At 40.1% G+C, this 18,671-nt stretch overlaps 1 protein-coding gene across 1 annotated transcript; it reads right to left on the reverse strand.

The window, feature by feature from the left end:
• Window positions 1-4,048: 4,048 nt before the first annotated feature.
• LOC309491910 (leucine-rich repeat-containing protein 4B-like) lies at window positions 4,049-18,083 on the reverse strand. The gene is made up of 2 exons (XM_082190930.1): window positions 17,142-18,083; window positions 4,049-12,811 (listed from the first exon to the last, which is right to left on the reverse strand). The coding sequence occupies exons 1-2, from the start codon at window positions 17,385-17,387 to the stop codon at window positions 10,859-10,861; spliced, it is 2,199 nt and encodes a 732-aa protein (XP_082047056.1). The 5' UTR covers window positions 17,388-18,083; the 3' UTR covers window positions 4,049-10,858.
• Window positions 18,084-18,671: the final 588 nt, after the last annotated feature.

Below are 18,671 nucleotides of genomic sequence, written 5' to 3' on the forward strand. Positions count from 1 at the left end.
CGATTTATCTAACAGGTTCAAACAGAGTCAGGAGAAACAATCACATTAACAACTACCTTCAATATTTCAGAGGGACTCAAACAACCCAAGGTGGCAGATGGGGGGAATGTTTAATTGAACAGAGGGAAGGAAATATCTGAGGCATCAGTTTGCTTCTCTGTTGTGTTTCTGTTTTTTCTCCCCAATCTCTCAAGAGAGGACTGTGGTTACAGCACGTCTGTCTGTTTGTGTGTTAGACACCAGACAGTCGTGAATTTCTGGTCCTACAGGAAGAAAGGATAAACGAGAGGCTGATGGGAGAAAGAGTGAGAGAGAGAGAAAGAAACAAGAGATGAATCTGGGAAACTAAGGTAAAACGGCAAAGGAATTAAGCGATCGTTAAATAACGTTATATATTTACTCACACTGACGTCCCAAACCAATATGAATTGATTCCCAAAAGTGGAATTTTTTACGAATTTTCTGGCCATATTTTCACAAGTGAATCAGGATTCGAGCTCCAAAATGTGAAAAAGCACAGTGGTCCTTATGACTCTCGTGGTATATTTCATCTTCTGAAGCTTTGTGTTAGAAATTGACTGAAATTTAAAACATTATTCAATTTGAATCATTCATGTGCAAGATCTTTTCAATGAATTATTTGCTCCAGTTCACATAACCACGCGGAATGATTCAGACTGATTCAGTTCTTTTCTTTCTCAATGGTTCAGACTGTTTCGGTGCTTTAGCTCAGCTCACTGACTTGATGACCCGGTCGTAACGGTTAACGGCTCACTGGAGGAACATTATCGGTGAATAGCAACTTAAATTTCAAACTGCTCGTCACACACAACTACTGTATCATATGGTTTCAGAAGACTTGGATTGCAGCGCATGAGTCAAATGGACCACTTTTATTGTGCTTTTGCATCTTTTTGGAAGCTTTACAGCCCCCTTTACAGCCTCAGTTTCATTCAATTCAAAAGAATGTCTCGAAAATTCACCTTTTGTGTTCAGCAGAAGAAAGAAAGTCATACTGGTTTGGAACAACCTGAGGTTAAATAACTGATGACAGAACTTACATTTCTGGGTAAATTATCCCTTTAAGGGTCTGAATGAACGTCTCCTTTTACTCTTATTTTCTTTCTCTGTAAGTCAGTGACTCAGAACAAAAAAGGTCTGATGTGTTCTCCGCATGTCAGGAGATATAGATGTAGGGAAGGAGGAAGAGGGTGAGAAAAGGAGAGAGCGTAGTGATTTCAGCTGTGCGCCTCTCATTCCTGCAGGTTATAACAGTGAGGTCATCACAGCCCACAGCGACGCTTGACATACAAGGATAGCAATGTCCCATAGACAAACGCTTGCACCGAGACACACATGACTCAATCTGGCAGACGGATGGACGTCCACATGCTGGCTGTCATTGAGCAAACACACAGAATGTTCACGCAGACACCTACAACATACAGTATACACACATTCACACACGTCATACAAACGCAGACTCCTATATGCCCACACACTCATTGTTTGGTAGATGTACGAACACCTTTCTTACTTAGTTCACAAAGTCATTGGCGCAGACATGCCTACACGCACAAACGCTCAAATAAGACATGATGACTAGTGACAAGACATGTCAGAACGTCCTATGACAGCCAGCCTCATCTCATCGCTCCCTCTATTTTCTCTCCTGATCTTGTTCTTTGTCATAGATTTATCAGCAGAATTAGCAAATAAGTGCGAGTTTATAACTTCAACCTTGATTTTAGCCCTAGTTCCAGTGGAATGATTTTTGACCTCGGTGAAAGAGCTCACAAGTTCAAAACTTTTAAAAGTCAATTAGCATTGGGTGTAATATTTTTTTTTTCTCATGGTTTTTATCTGTACAAAAACAGTCCGTTACGCAGCTTGATATTGCAAACTGGTATTTGTTAACATGTTATTTTAATTTATTATCGTAATCATAAACACACTAGTTTGTAGCCCAAATACTTCTATAGCGTATAATGAAGTCTCGTGCAATCTCGGGAAATAGCAAATATTTATTGTTGGAAACATTTAAATGTTGTTGTCTCAGTTTTCTCACACAATAAAAATGGGTTAAAATGAATAGCTGCCTTTATATTTTATGAAAGAGATCTTCATATTTGAGGGTTCCTGACATCCAAAGTATAACAATCTCTGGGCAAGAACACGAATGTTGTCTAATCATCTTCAGTGTTCTGGGTTTTGGGAAAACCCCACTGGGGAAGGATAGAAAGGAAATTGTTTAACAAAAATGACTGCTCCGTGAACATAAATCAAAAGCTTGAAAGCTGACAAAAGGGGGGAGAAGTTTAAAGTGAAATCAATAATTCTAGTTAAGCTTTATTTCATATTGATAAATGTTTACTGTTATGCCGCTCTGTGCCTTTTAAAGTTATTGCACCAAAATCAGTGTGTGTGTGTGAGATTTAATGTGCTGAGATAATGGCACACTTTTGTTTCGCCTCTTCTGCAAAGCTTGTTCTGCGTTCCGCCGCGCTACACTGTAACTGGGTTACATTCAGATCCTTCAGTTCACTCAGTCTCAGAAAGCACGAGCGCTCTGACCCCGAGAACCCAGACCAGGTTCTCTTGCAGCTTTAACAGCATGAGCAGGTTCATCATAAGGTGATGGGGTCACAGCTCATTGCTCCTTCACAGGCTGGCTGGACACTGTCCACTTCAACGTTTTTCCAGTGGACTGCCTCTCTAATATTATTCACCCTCACTTTCCAACTTCATTCAAACAAAACATCACACAGCCATTACGATGCCCAAAAACCATAAACAGTAACTGTGTTGGAGGCTGAAGAGCAGCAAAAGGCACGGTCTGAAACTCAACTGAGAGTTTATCCTCAGAGAGGAACCAAGATGCTGCTTCAGCGGTTTTAACAGCGCCGACTCATTCAAGACGCTGTCACTCATTTACACAACCCTACACTGCAAAATAATCTAGTGTTTTTGTCTTGTTGTAAGGGTGTTTAGATATTTATAATGAAAAACAAGAGGATTTTGCTACTTCAGCAGCAAAATTGCTTAAGGTATCAAGATTTTTAAGAGAATATACCTTGAATTAATTAAAGTTTATTTTTCTTACCCCATTGGCATTTTTTTGTTTGTTTAAACCTAAACCTCATTTGTTATATTTATGCCTAAAAACAGAAAAAAACGTTATTCATGTAAATTCTTTGAACACAAATCTTAATATTTTATGCAAGGGAGTTTAAACTGGGGTCCATGCACTGAATATGAAATAATGAAATATGTTTAACATAAATATCCATGTTATTATTTTTACATTCAAGATCGTAACACTATTTGATTCTGATTCTGTTGCAAAGACTAGTCAGAAATAATGAAATATATATTTTTAAAGATTACAGATTATTTCATTCAGATTTTTCATTTCATTTATTAACAGCAGTTTTCCAGATAATATTTTTTTAACAATTTACTTTAGTAAAATGAGAATATAAAAGCTATTTATTTAATTTTGATGTCTTTATAATATCACACTTAATATTTTTCTCAGACAGTAAATACATTTATTTATTTTTCCTTTTAGGAAAGCGGTCGTATTTGATGGTCCTTGCCATCAAAACCCCATGTTTTAAGCAACCTTGCTTCTAAAGTGAAAACAACAAAAAACACTGATAAAGAAAGTGATATTTTGCAGTCAAAAGTTGCAAGACTTTCTAAACCAGAGGAGCAGAACACATCACAGTGTCTCTAAACCATAGAGCATTGTGGGAGTAAACACAGGATTGAAAAAGCAATATTGTAAGGGATTTGTCCTATGAAATAATCTATGTGAACTGAATTTAGCAATGTAATTCATTCCCATTAGCAAACACACTCAACTTTAACTTTATCTTCACACAGCCTTTGCGAAACCTAGCTATTTGTTTTAAAGTAGTCAATATCTCAAAACTTGTCTTTCTGATGTTTCCAGGAAACACACACACACACACACACACACACACACACACACACACACACACACACACACACACACACACACACACACACACACACACACACACACACACACACACACACACACACACACACACACACACACACACACACACACACACACACACACACACAAAACAGGATGATAATCAGCCACACGACCACCATCACAAAACCGAGTGACATCCTTCAAAGTTCAAAGCAGGCAAGTCAAGCTACAACCGTCAGTCTCTTAAACCGAACCTAGGACAGATATTACTGCAGACATGTAGAAGCACAGTATACATACAACATGTCTGGCCCATGTGCATTTACCAGCCAGTCAAGTGGCATCCAATCAAAAATGACAGTGACATTTGAGAAGCTTGTACCATGGAGGATTACATTAAGGCACAAACTGGGTGAAATCCCACAGAAGACATAATGCTGTTTCCGAGTGTGAGGTGTCACATGTAGGCTAATTATCTCTGTCTGTAGGCACATGTGTGTGTTCGAGGGAGGAGGCGGGTAAAAGCACTCTTTATTGACTAAGGTGAGGGTCTAGGATACAGTCTTGCATTGGTGTTTTGTGTGTGCTCAGCGGCAATCAGTGTTTGACAAGCTGCTGCGGGCTCTTGTACAGACCAGTGTGATGACGCAAAGAGATGCCGTGAACAACTGATCTCATTCTCTTCATAAAACCCCTCAAACACACACAAGCGCACATAGATGGGTATCAAGGAACCCACACAACATCTACAATGGCAAACGAGGCACGTTCAAACAAACCATACACACGCTCCCTAACACGATAAATCATGTGTGATTTTTGCCACACACACACACACACACACACACACACACACACACACACACACACACACACACACACACACACACACACACACACACACACTCAAGCAGCTATAATGCTCAATTCCAAATCTGTCACGCACACTCAATCTCAGGGGCTAAATAAGTTTTCAGGGTTGAACAACACTGGTTCTCTCTCTCTCTCTCTCTCTCTCTCTCTCTCTCTTTCACCCTCGACATTAAAGCAGACTATAGTTTTGTGTGCACTGACCAGCAAATAATAGTAATCACAATAATAACACAGAATTCAATATGAAGTCTGTCAATGTAGGCCATAAAAAGACGATCAAGTTAAAAATGCATGTTTATTTTCAAGATTTAGATATATTATTCCTGCGATGACAAAGCTGAATTTTCAGCATCATTACTCCAGTCTTCAGTCACTTGATCCTTCAGAAATCAATAAGAAACATTTCTTATTATCATGTTGTGCTGCTTTTTTGTCGAAACCATAATGCTTTTTTTCAGGATTCGTTTATGAATAGAAAGTTCATTTATTTGAAATATATTGTTACAATATAAATGTATTTACTGTCAATTTGATGCATCCTTGCTAATTCAAAGTATTAATTTCTTCTCTTTTTTAAAATAATATTGACCCCAAACTTTTGAACAGTAGCCTATTGTGTATGAAGACTAGACAAAAAAAAAACTCTAAGTCCGTCTGATAATTTTATTTTAAATGAGCATGTTTAGGTTTTTAATTTTACTCTTATCAGTGAATTTTTTTTTTAAATATGGCATCTCAATAACTGACTAATAACATTTTCAGTGAAATTACAAAACCTAAACATATGAGCCTGAAAAAAATGCTAATTTAAAAGATAAATGTCAGACAGACTTCTTGCATCTAAGGTCTTCTTCGTTACTATTTTTAATGTTTTTGAACGAAGTCTCTTATGCTTATCAAGCCGGCACTTATTTGATCAAAAATACAGAAAAAAAACAGTAATATTGTGAAATATTATTAAAATTTAAAATAATGTTTTTTTTTACTTTAATATACTTTCAAATATTACAATTATTATTTTATAAATAATATAATTATTTAATAATAATTTAAAATAATATAAAAAAATTTTCATGATGAAAATTCAGCTCTGCATTACAGAAATAAATTATATACGGTACTATATATATATATATATATATAACTTGCTAGTTGGGTAAGAAAAATAAACTTTTTACAACATACTAATATATTTTCTAAAAAGTCTTGAACTATAAAAGAAATCTAAATATTCCATTTTCCTGACAAGCAAAAAAGTGTGATTGAGTTTTTCATTGCACAATGTTTTTTAGTTTTTTTTTAAGCCAGCCTCACAATTGGGAGCATCGGTGTCAGAGCGCCGTGACGGGCTGTGGAACTGTGGTAAAAATTGTATTTGTTAGGAACACAAGCTACATCCACACCCTGCCATGAAAGATTTGTCTGTTCTGTCTAGCCCTGACAATTACAATGAAGCAGTGCAATACATGAAGAATGACTGCATCCCTCGCAGCTGCTTTAGAAACGGACCATCACTACAGCTTCCACCACCAGCAGGGCTGAAGTATGATTTTTAACTTAAATGTAATTGATATTCTAGCGATGCACTCTCAAGTGAGTAGAAGCTAGTTTGTGTGTTCTACTTGGTTTAGTGGCTCAGACTGTCACATCTCAGAGACCAATGCTATAGATCTTCTGCTGATGAATACAGGATCAAAGTGCAAATGACCAAATACAAACCTTTTAAGTAAAAGCTGGAATAAGATATTTACCCCCCCCCCACAAGCAAAAGTTGTCCTAGATTTGTCTGTCAAAGCCTGAGCGTGACTGCAGCTTTAACACAAAAAAACGGGGACCATCGCCACACGTCTGAATTTCTGAATTATGTATCACGGCCACTACTAGGGAAGTACCTCCCACCGTTTCAACCGGTAGGAAATTGGCACGACTGGCCCCTGACTTCTCGATTGGGGTATTTAGGAGGGGAAAAAAGAAAGAAAATCCACAACTGATGTTTTTATCCATTCTGGCTAAGAGCATCATTCAGAAGATCATACACAAGCCTGAAGCATTGGAAAATATGCTAAAGTGATTTAAAGCGGGGATTTGAAAATGGATGTCTGACTCTCGCCGTCTCTTAATGCAAAAAAACACAGATGTCACAAACATGCATCCACAAGCTCACCACGTGCACGCTCAAACACACTGCAATGACAACAAGAACAATGTTGTCAATAAGTCTTTTACTGTAAAACACACATCGCAAACTCGCTCTCTCTCTCACACACACACAGAGGGCAAAGAAAATTACATCAATGAAAAACAATGATCGAAATACTTGGATGTCTTCAAATAAGCTTACAAAAGCTGAAAGGGCCATTTCCAAAGTTGTCATACATACACTCACACACAGACACATGGTTAAGCCAAAACCCGCAACACCACATTCTCTGGTGCACTTTGCATAAGTCCTGAACCAGCTGGTGAGCAGGGTATTTCTCTGCCAAGCGTGTTTATGAGAGAGCTGAGATTCGTCGGCTTGATGTGTACGAGTGTGTGTGTTTTGGGCCCTGTGACTCAGATACCGCAGTGCTACGAGGGAGAGAGAGGGCTCCTGTCTTCCTACCTTTGTCACAGCATTCGCATGCTTCATAAAGACTTCAGGAAGCGAGAGATATCTGAGGTTGCAGGCTAGGTGGAGATCATGAGATATGTGATATGTTATAACAGTCTCTGCCCTGTCCCACTACCAATCTGCTTGGCAATACTTTCTTGTAAGTTGCTTTGGAAAGAAAGCATATGCCTTAAGCACAAATGTAATACGATTACTGTGTCTGGTACATTCACATGCACACACACACACGCAGACAGATGTGTACGTAATTCACCCAAGAAGCAAATGAACATATGCATATCGTCGGTATGAGAGGGAGAATATGATAATTTCAAGAGTAGGGGATGATGTGCCTATGGAAGATCAAGGGCGTGTTAGATATGGGCATCTTGATGACTGCTACTCAAGGTTCATGAATGTCAATGGTAAGGAGGTTTATTGATATGCAGTGTGCTGCAAATATGCTAATTTCCAATTTAAGAACACTGTTATGTCCTCGTAAATGGCGTCCTATACTGCCTCTGTCCTCGCATTTGCATCTGAGACCTGAACGCGGTGATAGGGACCGTCGCAGCAGCAACAGTTGCCAGGGAAACCTCACCATAGGAACCAGTTGGGACACTGTGCCAGAGTATGGGTGCGCCAATATGTCGGATGACAATTGACACAGTGGTGTGCTCGCGTGTGGATATTTGTACGTGTTGTAGGCTAACAAGGTTTGACAAACACAGGCACGGGGACCCACAAAGATGGCACCCTGGCTCTGACAGTGTTTGGCACATTAGTGCGAAGGCGTGTTGCCGTGGCAACAGGGTGTTGACATGGCACAGTCGCACTTCTCGGCACTGATAATGGGTGACATTCTGAGAACAAGCGTGTATTAGAAACTCAGTCTCTCTCTCTCTCTCTCATTTCTTTCTCTGCAGAGAAGAACGCTACCACCAGCAAATCACATTCTGTCTGCATCTCGGGAGAACTATCTCCAAACTGTATATAAGCTCCAAGGGTTACATACAGTGGTACCTCAAATACATGGGAAAAAGAAAAGACACAAACATAGAACAAATCAATGCCACCAAGTTTCACAATTTCAGTTGCCATTTTGTGTGCCATATATATATATATATATATATATATATATACATATACATATATGTGTGTGTATATATATATAATTTTTTTTAAATTTCGAAGTGACTTTTGCTAACAGAACATTTTTCATAATTATAACAAATGTAATATTAGCTAATTATAATAACAATAACAATATTACAATTAAGATAACACTTGATTTTGAAAAAGAAAAAAACAAAATGAAATGAAACTAGATAAAAACAAATAATGAAAGACACTTATTATCATAGTAGTTTTGTTTTAAAAGAGCTCTATAAGTTTCTATAGTTGTCATTTATTTGTCCTTTTTCATTAAAAAAAAGCTTTCCAAACTCCAATCTCGTTCACTGAGTGGGTTTTCTCTTACCTTTCAAAAGCTATCCTCCGTTGGCTTTCTGCTCAAACAGTAGTGCCGTCCACATGTCTGGACACAGTGTTTGAAATAATCCATTTACCCCTGCAGTATTCACCAGAGTTTGTGTTCTGTTCTGAATCTCCTTCAATCACATTGGCAAAAAAAGCAGGGTCCTGGTAAAGTTTTTGTCTTGTACAAAACAAAGGGGACAGGCCATTGAGGGGGCCATTTTAAGGCCCATCCATTTCCTTGTTTGGATTTGTTGTTGTGGCTTTGTGGTGCTTCAAGCAAATCGTTGTCATTGTCAGTAGGTCCACTGCTATTCCAGCTTAACTGAGGGGATTATCAGCTGTGGCGACAACCACTTTTTACACAAACATCACCTCTAGGTAAAAACAATGAAACCAAACAAATCTGCTATGCTTTTGACACTTGATGTTTCTCAATAATGATGATAGTAGTAGTAATGTAATGTCAACAGGAGCCTCTTTTTATTCAGTTTTCAAATCGGGGTTCGCTAAAATGTCCCACAAAAAAACGCCTTTTCTCAGTATAGCAGCATGTAGATAAACTTTTACAGTATTTTGTTTCATTGCATTACATAGTATCATCATTATTGTCTTATAATTTTGTTGATAATGGTGATAACTGATATCGACCCAATTTAGATCTCAAAGGCCTGCGGAATCAAACAGTAGTTATAATGTGAATTAAAATGACCTCTTCTCAATAACCCTGATAGAACAGGAAAGAGAAACCTTTTAAGACTTAAAACAAAGCCAAAGTATCTGAAATCAAACACAATCTCCAGAATATCCATCCCTGTCCCTCTGTCTCCTCACGATGCCCTTAAGTCCCACGAGGGTATACCAGTTTAAGACGCATTTTTGTTTTTATGCAGAGAAAGGAATTATCAGTGACAAAGCGCTACAACAGCAGCTGCTAATTCTTCAAAAGCCGTGGCTTCAGTCAGAAAAATGTAAAGATTCTTCATAATTTATTTCTCTGAATGAAAATATATTTATATATCATGTATACTTTCATAGTTTATATATTCTCTTAAAATTTGTATATCTTTCATTGTCTTTTTGCGCTTTAGGTTCTTGTTTGTTTTTCATCTCTTCCCCTTAACTGTGACAGCCTTTGAGAAAGGGGAGAAACTGAGTCCATCATCATCAAGAAACAGGCCCTCAACACAGTGCTGGTCTACTAATCCATCTTTCCTTCATAGGACCACGAACCTCAACAAAATTTTAATGATCCATTTTTGTCATCTGAGCTTTACGGTTCTCTAAACCATTTACACACATGATCTTTCGTTCTCAGTCAGTGTCCATAAATACTTAAGGTTGTTCATGTATTTCTATATACATTTCCTACCTAATGGTGCGTATGGTTTTGATTTTTGTAGCATCCTGCTTTATTGATGGAGATCTGTATATGATGGTGTAAAGTATACGCACAGATCTTTTCATCTTCTGAAATGTGTCTGTACACATGCTGATGTGCAAAGATTTTGCTTTGGCACAGATTGGTGCAAGTTTGGCACATAATTATCATTCTTGCATTATACAAAAACGTATGGATTTATATTGTATTGGCAAGTGTGGTTTTGTTTGCTGATGTCTGATGATCCCCTTGATACGTGCAGATCATAGTATGGCAAAGACTGTGATTTTAAACTGCGGTGTGGTTGCCTTCTTCCTTCTAGAAATTCCCCCACTCTTTGCCAGCGTATTTACTTTGTAGTGATTTCACAACTGTATCTTGTATTCTTGTGTAGGCTATATTTCATACAATGCTGGGACTGCCTTTCTCATTACTCCTGAGAACATACCCATAGGGGTTGAACAGCCAATACCTTTCATCTGTTTCTGTCTCCCTGATACTCTTTCTCCATTTCTTATCTGTACATTTACCTTTCTCCCTTTCTCCCCTCCTCTCTTTCTCAACTTCAGATCTGGGTTTCTTGGACATTCTCCTTGGAGCCGCTCTTGAATAGTAACGGCTCGATCTGTGGGTTCTGCCCTTTACTCATCAGGCCTTTCAGTGACCCGTGGATGCCAAGGGTCGGCAGAGGCATTGAAGAAGGCATGGAGCATGATGTACTACCTGCAGAGACTGGCACCTGCGTGCAAGAGATGGGGATATTCTGGGCCTGGGAGCAGGGCGAAGGGTTGTTGTTATTGTTTAGGCCTCCGCCCGAGCCTCCACCAAGGCCCAGACCCATCATGTTATTGTTGAAGTGATGGGCCTTGTAGTAATGGTTGAGATGCTCTGCTCGTGCAAGGTTTGGGAGGTTGACGATTTCAGGGTGGTGCAGTCGCAAGCTCTGTCCGCCGGACCCTGCTTGCAGTACTGTGGATCCTCCTGAAATGCCGCTGCCACGGATGCCCGCTCCCGCTCCGATCTCATCTTCGACGTTAATAATCTCGATGGCTCGTGTCGGCCCGTGGTGTTTGTGCAACTGGTGCTGCTTCCGCAGCTTGTAGAACACCACCAGCATGACAGCGGCCATGAAGGTAATGGCCACAAAGCAACCAATGATGATTTTGGTGGTCTTCATGACATCGTCTAGTCCAGAGGGGTAGCTGGGCTCAGAAATGGGGACTGTGAAAGTGGGTTTGGTTGCTCGGGGAGAAGACGATGAGCCAAGGATTGAGAGAGAAGAGGCAGTAGTGGGGACAACTTTATCCCAGAGGTGCCCAGAAGGTGTCGTCCCAGGAATGTGGATAATGGTCTCGTTGATGGCACGCAATGCAGATTCTTCATCCCCCGTACTCTCCACAGTTTCTACAGTGACCGTGGTGAAGTAGGTGTAGTTGACGCTAACGTCTGCTGCGGTCACATTCAGGACAGCAGTTGCCGTAGTGTTCCCAGCTGAGTTGGTCACCATGCAGGTGTATTGGCCAGTGTCGCGCAGAGTTACATTGGTGAAATTCAGTGTGCCATCATGCAGCACGGAAATCCTGACCCGATAGGAGCCATGGGTCATTAGGGTGCCATTCGGTGTGATCCAGTTCACAGAAGTCATGGAGGTACCGGTGCGACACTTGAGCTCAGCAGCCATGCCCTCTGTCACATTGAGGTCAGTGGGCGGCTCCACAATGACGGGGGCATAGCAGGTGAAATGGCTCTGGTCCAGCTCTCCAATGTACTTTCCCTTTAGGTAGGGTGGCGCATGGCACCGTGCACAGCAGGTTGTGTTGCTCGGCACGGTTTCTTTCAGCCACCAGCTTAGCCACAGCACGTCACAGTTGCACACCCAAGGGTTGTGATTGAGATGAACTCGCTCAAGCTTCTGCAAGGGTGTGAAAAGGTCATGGGGCAAAGAGTGTAGGGAATTGTGGGATAGGTTGAGCTCCTCTAGGTTCTTGAGATCATCGAAAGCATTGCGCTCGATGACCGACATCTGAGAATGCATGAGCCATAGTTTGCGTAAAGATTCCAGGCCTTGGAAGGATCCGGGTCTGATGATTTCCAGACGGTTCCCAGACAACTCTAGCTCCTCCAGTCGCACCAGGGGAGTTAAGTTAGGGATGTCCTTCAGACCACACATACCCAAGTTCAGGTAGCGCAGGTTGATAAGTCCAACAAAGGCTGCGTCAGATATATAATCCAGCTTTTTGAGTTCGCCTAGGTCAAGACGTCGCAGCGAGGGGACGCGATGAAAGGCATAGCCTGGTAAGGTCTCGATTGGATTGTTTCGTAACCACAGTTCTCGCAGCTTGCTGAGGTACTCAAAGGCTTGCGATGGCACCAGAGTGAGGCGGTTGTCGAACAGTTCCAGAGTGTTGAGGTTTGGGAGGCCATTGAAAGCACCCACCTCTATTTGACGAATCTGGTTCTTGGAGAGCTGGAGGATCTCCAGGTGCCGCAAATGTTTGAATGTGTCTGATTTTATCACCTAAGTGAGAAAATTACAGGTACAAGTTTAGGATTAGAGTTATGTGTGATCAATTGGTTCCTGTGAAGGATGAACATTTTTGAAAATATAAAGTCATAGACAAAGTTTAAAAAAGTACATTCATTACAGACTGTTGTGCTTTAAAGATAAAATATTTTGCAAGTTGTTATCATTCACTCTTAATGTTTGAAGAAAAACAGATTAAAGGGATAGTTCACCCAAAAATAAAAATTGTCATTGTTTATTCAACCTCATGTTGTTCCAAAACCGTATGCTGTTATTTTTAATCCATGAAAAAGAAAAGGTAATTTTTGAAAAATCTTCAAGCTGTTTTTTTCAGTTCATAGTGGCCACTTTTTCCATCCCTAGAAAGGACCAAAAAAACCAACATAAATGCATCTTTAAAATTAAGCCATATGACAGCTATGTGCAAGGAACAGAATACAATTTATCTTCCTTTGCTGCAGCACTCAAATGTAATTTGACACATTTGAACTGGCATTTGAAACTTGTTCAGTTCTGACATGTTGTTGCACCGTTTCAGAGACGAAGATTATGAATAATTTGTGAAAACTTTTAGTCTTTTCTTCTCACGCACAGTTATCAAATGGCTTTAGAAGACTTGGAAAACAGCACATGAGTTGCATGGAATATGCTTATAGTAGGTTGTTCTGGATCCTAAGCCCGAGTGTCTACCAAAGCGGGGGTTTTTTGCCAACTGAAAACGCCAGCGCTCTTCTGAAAATGCTTGCTGTGTGTGCTTAACTGTACGTTCACGCCGGCGAGAGCGGCAAAATTCGCTCTCGCCGCCCTGCAAACGACGCCGGAAAAAGATTCGGGGACGCTCTGATGCTCTGACGTAGATCGGAGGCGTGATCTTTTTTTAAACTTTATTTAAAGAGGCCGCAAAGAAAATAAGCATGTTGATCAGTATTTGTGCAGACTGGCCACACATAGGGTATAAGTTAACCTCATGAAATCTTTTAAATGTTAACGTAAGAAAATGACCTATGGAAAGAACTTAACAATTATAGTTACTTTGCTAACAAAATAAACAAATTCCATTTGTGTGGTGTGGCTTTTGTGTTCATGGTCAACTGCGAGTCTGATTTCAACATGCAGTTTATAGGATGTTTACTAGACTTGGTCTTTAATTAAAGCTGCCGTCGGCAAGTCTGGCAGATTGGGTCGATTAGCCAAAATTTTGAATGTTTACAACTCTCATGCCCCTCCCCACTACCAGCGAGCACCCTCCCATCGAGGTCGTGCTCGTCGGTGCGTCACTGTGCGTGTGTACCTGATTTTCTGTGAACGCGTCCGTCTCTTCAGCATCGATCAACACCATGGACTCGGAGGTAGGCTGCCCTGGCTAATCTATCCATAGATGGCAATAACCGAGGAATTGGAAGCTTGTTAGTAGATTTTCTCTCCGCCATCACGCTTCATGCAATCTCCAGGCGAACTTCAGGCGTGGCGTGTGCATGTGATATTAACGTGCGCGAGTGAGGGGGGATCTGTGGCGTGTGCACAACCTGTGATTGACAGTCAGATCTCACACCCCCCTGCGCTGATTGGACCTGATGAAGCGGGAGCGCTGGATTTTTGCAAAACAAATAACACGCTCCAGGTGGAGTTAGAAGCTCGGGTTTTTTTCTAAAACCACCTTATTTATGTTGTTCTGTCGGATTATAGTGTCGATTACACTGAATATGATCAAAAAAATGTTGCCGACGGCAGCTTTAACATTAACATTGATTTGTGTGCAGTTTACATTACAATAACTTTCCTGGTTAATGCAATTGGTCAAAATTGGTGTTGTTTTGAGCAAATTAATTGCATTCCCGCTGAAAAACAAGCATTCTATCGCGAAAATGTTGCCTATAAAGTATAAATAGTGTTGTGCGGCTTACAAGTCATACAACAATGGGAAACCTGCAACAGAAATAATTAACTTCTCTCCTCCATTTTGCTTGGGAACTAATATGGTCGGAACCAATTTTTACAGGATTGCGTTCTCTGGAATCCTCTCAGGCGGAGGACTTCTACATTCTGATTGGTTGCCGCCGAACCGCGTCACAGCTTATTACCATAAAGTTGACCTGACTTCAACTCTCCGCGCCGCGCCGCCCTCGCCGGAGCTCGCTGCCGGTGTGGTGAACAAATGAGTCCTATTGAAGAGATGAGTCCGAGCTTAGGACTCCATTAGTATGCCTAAATCTAAATCTGTTCTCACGACAACTCGTAGCTAACGTGAACTGTTTTAGTGTTATTATGTGGTAGCTTTATGTAGAATGCTAAATCCCGCTGCTATATGCAAGGTAAGATTAAATTAAATTGTATATTGTATATGTAAATTGTATATATTCTATAGCTAATATTTAAAATCTCAAGTTGCGCCAGTAGCAGAGGAGAAAGACCGCGAAATAAAAAAAATACTACTGTTATTGTGTCACGAAATGTAGTTTTAAGAGTTTCTCAGTCGAGAATGTAGTTGTTTGAAGCTCAAATATGTTGTTTATTTATTATTTAAAAACCACACTAACACCGAGAAATGTTTAATTTCACAATCTATAGCTTCGGTTAAAAACTAGTATATGAAACATATAAGTTAAAATACATTAATGACTCGTTATAACATAGTACAAACGTCCTCTATAATAAAGTGATTTTGTATGATTTGTAACCAGGCACTAAAGCGATTACCCATAAAACGTGCTTTGAACCAATCGGATTGCTTGGGTCCTAAGCTCGGAATCATCTCTTCAGTGGGACTCATTTGTTCACCACACTGGCTCTCATTAAAAATGAATGACTTCCGGCCACTTTGACGCTCTCGTCGGCGGCGGGGTGAACGCACAGTTAGAACGCTTTGGTGGCAAAGCATTTTTTTCAGTTTGAGACGCTATATGTGAATTATCCGCGGAACAGTTACTAGTATCTGATTTCGCAGATAGTTTGTTTCTGAATATAAAGATGTCAACACAATGTAACGTTCTTGCTCTGGCACTAGTTTTGGATGAAGAGATGTGCTTCTTGTTGTTGTTTGTCATAGTTGTACAAGCAGGATGTGGTGGCTGGTCAGTGTGGAATTTGTCCCCTACATCCCCCCCAACACCCCTTCCACAGTAATTGGACGGCTGGGTAAAAAGTGACAGAGATGAGCACTGCGTTATACCCAAAGTTGAAGATTCTTCTCTTGGCGACCGGTAAAAATCGCAGAGCGCTTAGCACTTAGCATGAAATAGACACTCAGCGCCTTTTCACGCTGCTGCCGTTTTAAAAAAGCGGCGCTCCCATTGAAAACAATTGGAAAAATGCGCTAGCCATGGGGAAAAAAATGCTTTTGTGGACACACGGCCTAACAGAAATGGTAATTATGAACTGTAAGACAAATCACTGCATGAGGTTTCCTAAAAAAAACAACTCCCCTTTTCCACAGAAAAAAGCATACAGTTTATAAGTGACATGAGAGTGACAATGGCAGAATGTTCATGTTTTGGTGAACTATTCCTTCAAAACCCAACAGAATGGCCTGCAACTGTAAATCTTAGTAATGGTGAAGCAAAAATTACTTAACTAAAGAGTAAACAACAGTCATAACAGAATATCAACAGTCTTATTAGCATTTGCTAAAACGTAATGAAAAGACTAGAGAATATTCACACATCATAAACACTATGGGTTCTGACACCATTTGTCTCTGTGCATCTGATGTAGCCAGAACTGCTTTTCTTGGGCAGCGAGAAGCTTCCTCCTGGCCTACTGCCACAATCCCCTCTGTATATAGAGCAGGGGAGGGGAGGAGGGTGTTAAACACACTGGGTTGGGGGTGTTGAAGAGGAGGGTGGAAACTGTCAGAGCTGCACTCTTGTGGTAAAATGCTATGGAAGAAAAAGAAGCCAAAGAATCTAGGATGCCTTCAGGTGTTAAAACATTTTTAGATTTTTAATCATTTCAAGTGGGGCTCGAGGACACAACAAACCAAATCAGAATTTTTATGCTTAAATGGAGGCTTGATGAAAAGCATTATTGTTCCTCATTTTTAATAGGCTTGTTTTTTGGTTAACACTTTCAGTGCCAGGGTTAGCCGTAAATTTGCGGTTATCTTGAGAATAAATCTAAACCTTCACACTCAAAGTAGGTCATCTTAATGCCTGACTTCACACTGAAACCTCAATATTTGAGCATGGCTGAGCCATTAGTGTAAACACAACTCAGTGTTCAAGCTACATTAGTGAAACTGATACTCAATAAAGCTAAGAAACAAACAAACACATAAACATCCTTTCCCAAAGCCTAATGGGAAAAGAATGCTGTGGTCAGTATTTACCTGTATCGAGTTCTCCTGTAAGTTGAGGTATCGTGTGTTGTTGGATATACTGTCTGGCACCTCTTCTAAGTTTCGTCTTGTACAGATCACTCGACTGGCTTGATTAGAACAACTGCACGGCGTGGGACAGGTGGAGGCGGCTCCGACTGCGTCTTGGCCTGGGAGGATGAGCCGCAACAGCAGATGAACCAATAAGAGGAGGAGGGGGGAGGGACTAGGAAGGCTGGTCACCGTGGTGATGCGCATGGCAACTGGGTCATGACCCTTCCTGTATTCCAAAGAGGATGATAGGCTGATTCCAATGGCTCTTGAATGCTGTCTCTTTAAATGTTGCAGCTTCCTCCCGCAACGGATGTCACTTCTGCATTTTTCAGTCGAAATGTTCAGTCTCCTTGGTTGGTGGAGTGTTTTGTCCTTGTTTTTTTTTCATCCAGATACAATTACATAAGTTGTGTCATCTTTGCCTAAACAGGTCCTCTAATGTGACAGGCCGCTTTGTGATGAATACATGTTTTACTGCAAAAGAGAGAAAAAGAAGAAAGCCATGTTTTGTTACTCTTACAGAGTCAAATATTTAAGGTTTGCATAATAGCTAAAATGCCACATAATAATTACTTGCAATCAAATGAATGTTGAAGAAAATGAATGCATCAAGTTGACAGGGACAAAAATAGTTTTTAGGGATGCAAGGACTAAAGGTGTTTCCTTCTCTCGTCTGGAAAACTCAACTACTGTATATTTGTAATGGATTATTGTCTCTCTGTGCATATTAATGATCCTCTTGATAGGTATTCATGTTATGTATATTGTAACCAACCTAAAACACCCTAGAATTCAAATTTATGACATCTGTCAAGCATAATGTAAAGGATATTTCACAAATGTATTGCCACCTGGAGTTTGGCAGTGTATATATATATATATATATATTTATAAACGCTTTAGCCCTTATGTCGTGTGAGTCATTTTGACCTGGAGAGGATATTCTTTTCCCCAAAAATGTTAGATAATGTTATCACATTGAATTAAAACTTACTGACTTTGCTCACACAGGGTATGACTACTTCTCAAAAATTGGGGATAATTTTTTATACTTTTCGGGGATTTTTTCCCACCTTGTTAAACTTGTGGTGTTCCCGGTCCAAAATGACCAGCCTATAGAAAAATTGCTTTTAAATCTCTTGTTATGCTCTATTATCACCAAATATTGGATTCAATCTTTTTGTCAATTTGTTTTCTTTCAATTAGGACAGGTTTTGTATTTCTTTTTGGAACTCATTGATCGTAGGTCTCATTGATCTGAGCTTATGCACCGTAGATTTTGAGGGGGGAAAAAGCTCAGATAAATGAGGCCCGATCAATCAGTTCCAAAAAGAAATACAAAACCTGTCCTAATTGAAAGAAAACAAGTTGACAAAAAAAATGTAATCCAATATTTGGTGATAATAGAGCATAATGAGAGATTTACATGCAATTTTTAAAAGGCCGGTCATTTTTGACCAGGAACATCAAAGGTGTTACAGGGTTTTC

The sequence above is a fragment of the Leuciscus leuciscus genome (assembly GCF_965113295.1).
Source record: "Leuciscus leuciscus genome assembly, contig: HAP1_SCAFFOLD_711, whole genome shotgun sequence".
Taxonomy (NCBI): domain Eukaryota; kingdom Metazoa; phylum Chordata; class Actinopteri; order Cypriniformes; family Leuciscidae; genus Leuciscus; species Leuciscus leuciscus.

Excerpts from the sequence above, each read along its gene's own strand:
- LOC309491910 (XM_082190930.1), bottom strand. The coding sequence starts at position 17,387 with ATGCGCATCACCACGGTGACCAGCCTTCCTAGTCCCTCCCCCCTCCTC. Across the intron at positions 12,812-17,141 it reads TACAGGAGAACTCGATACAG|GTGATAAAATCAGACACATT; the intron begins GTAAATACTGAC and ends TTTCTCACTTAG.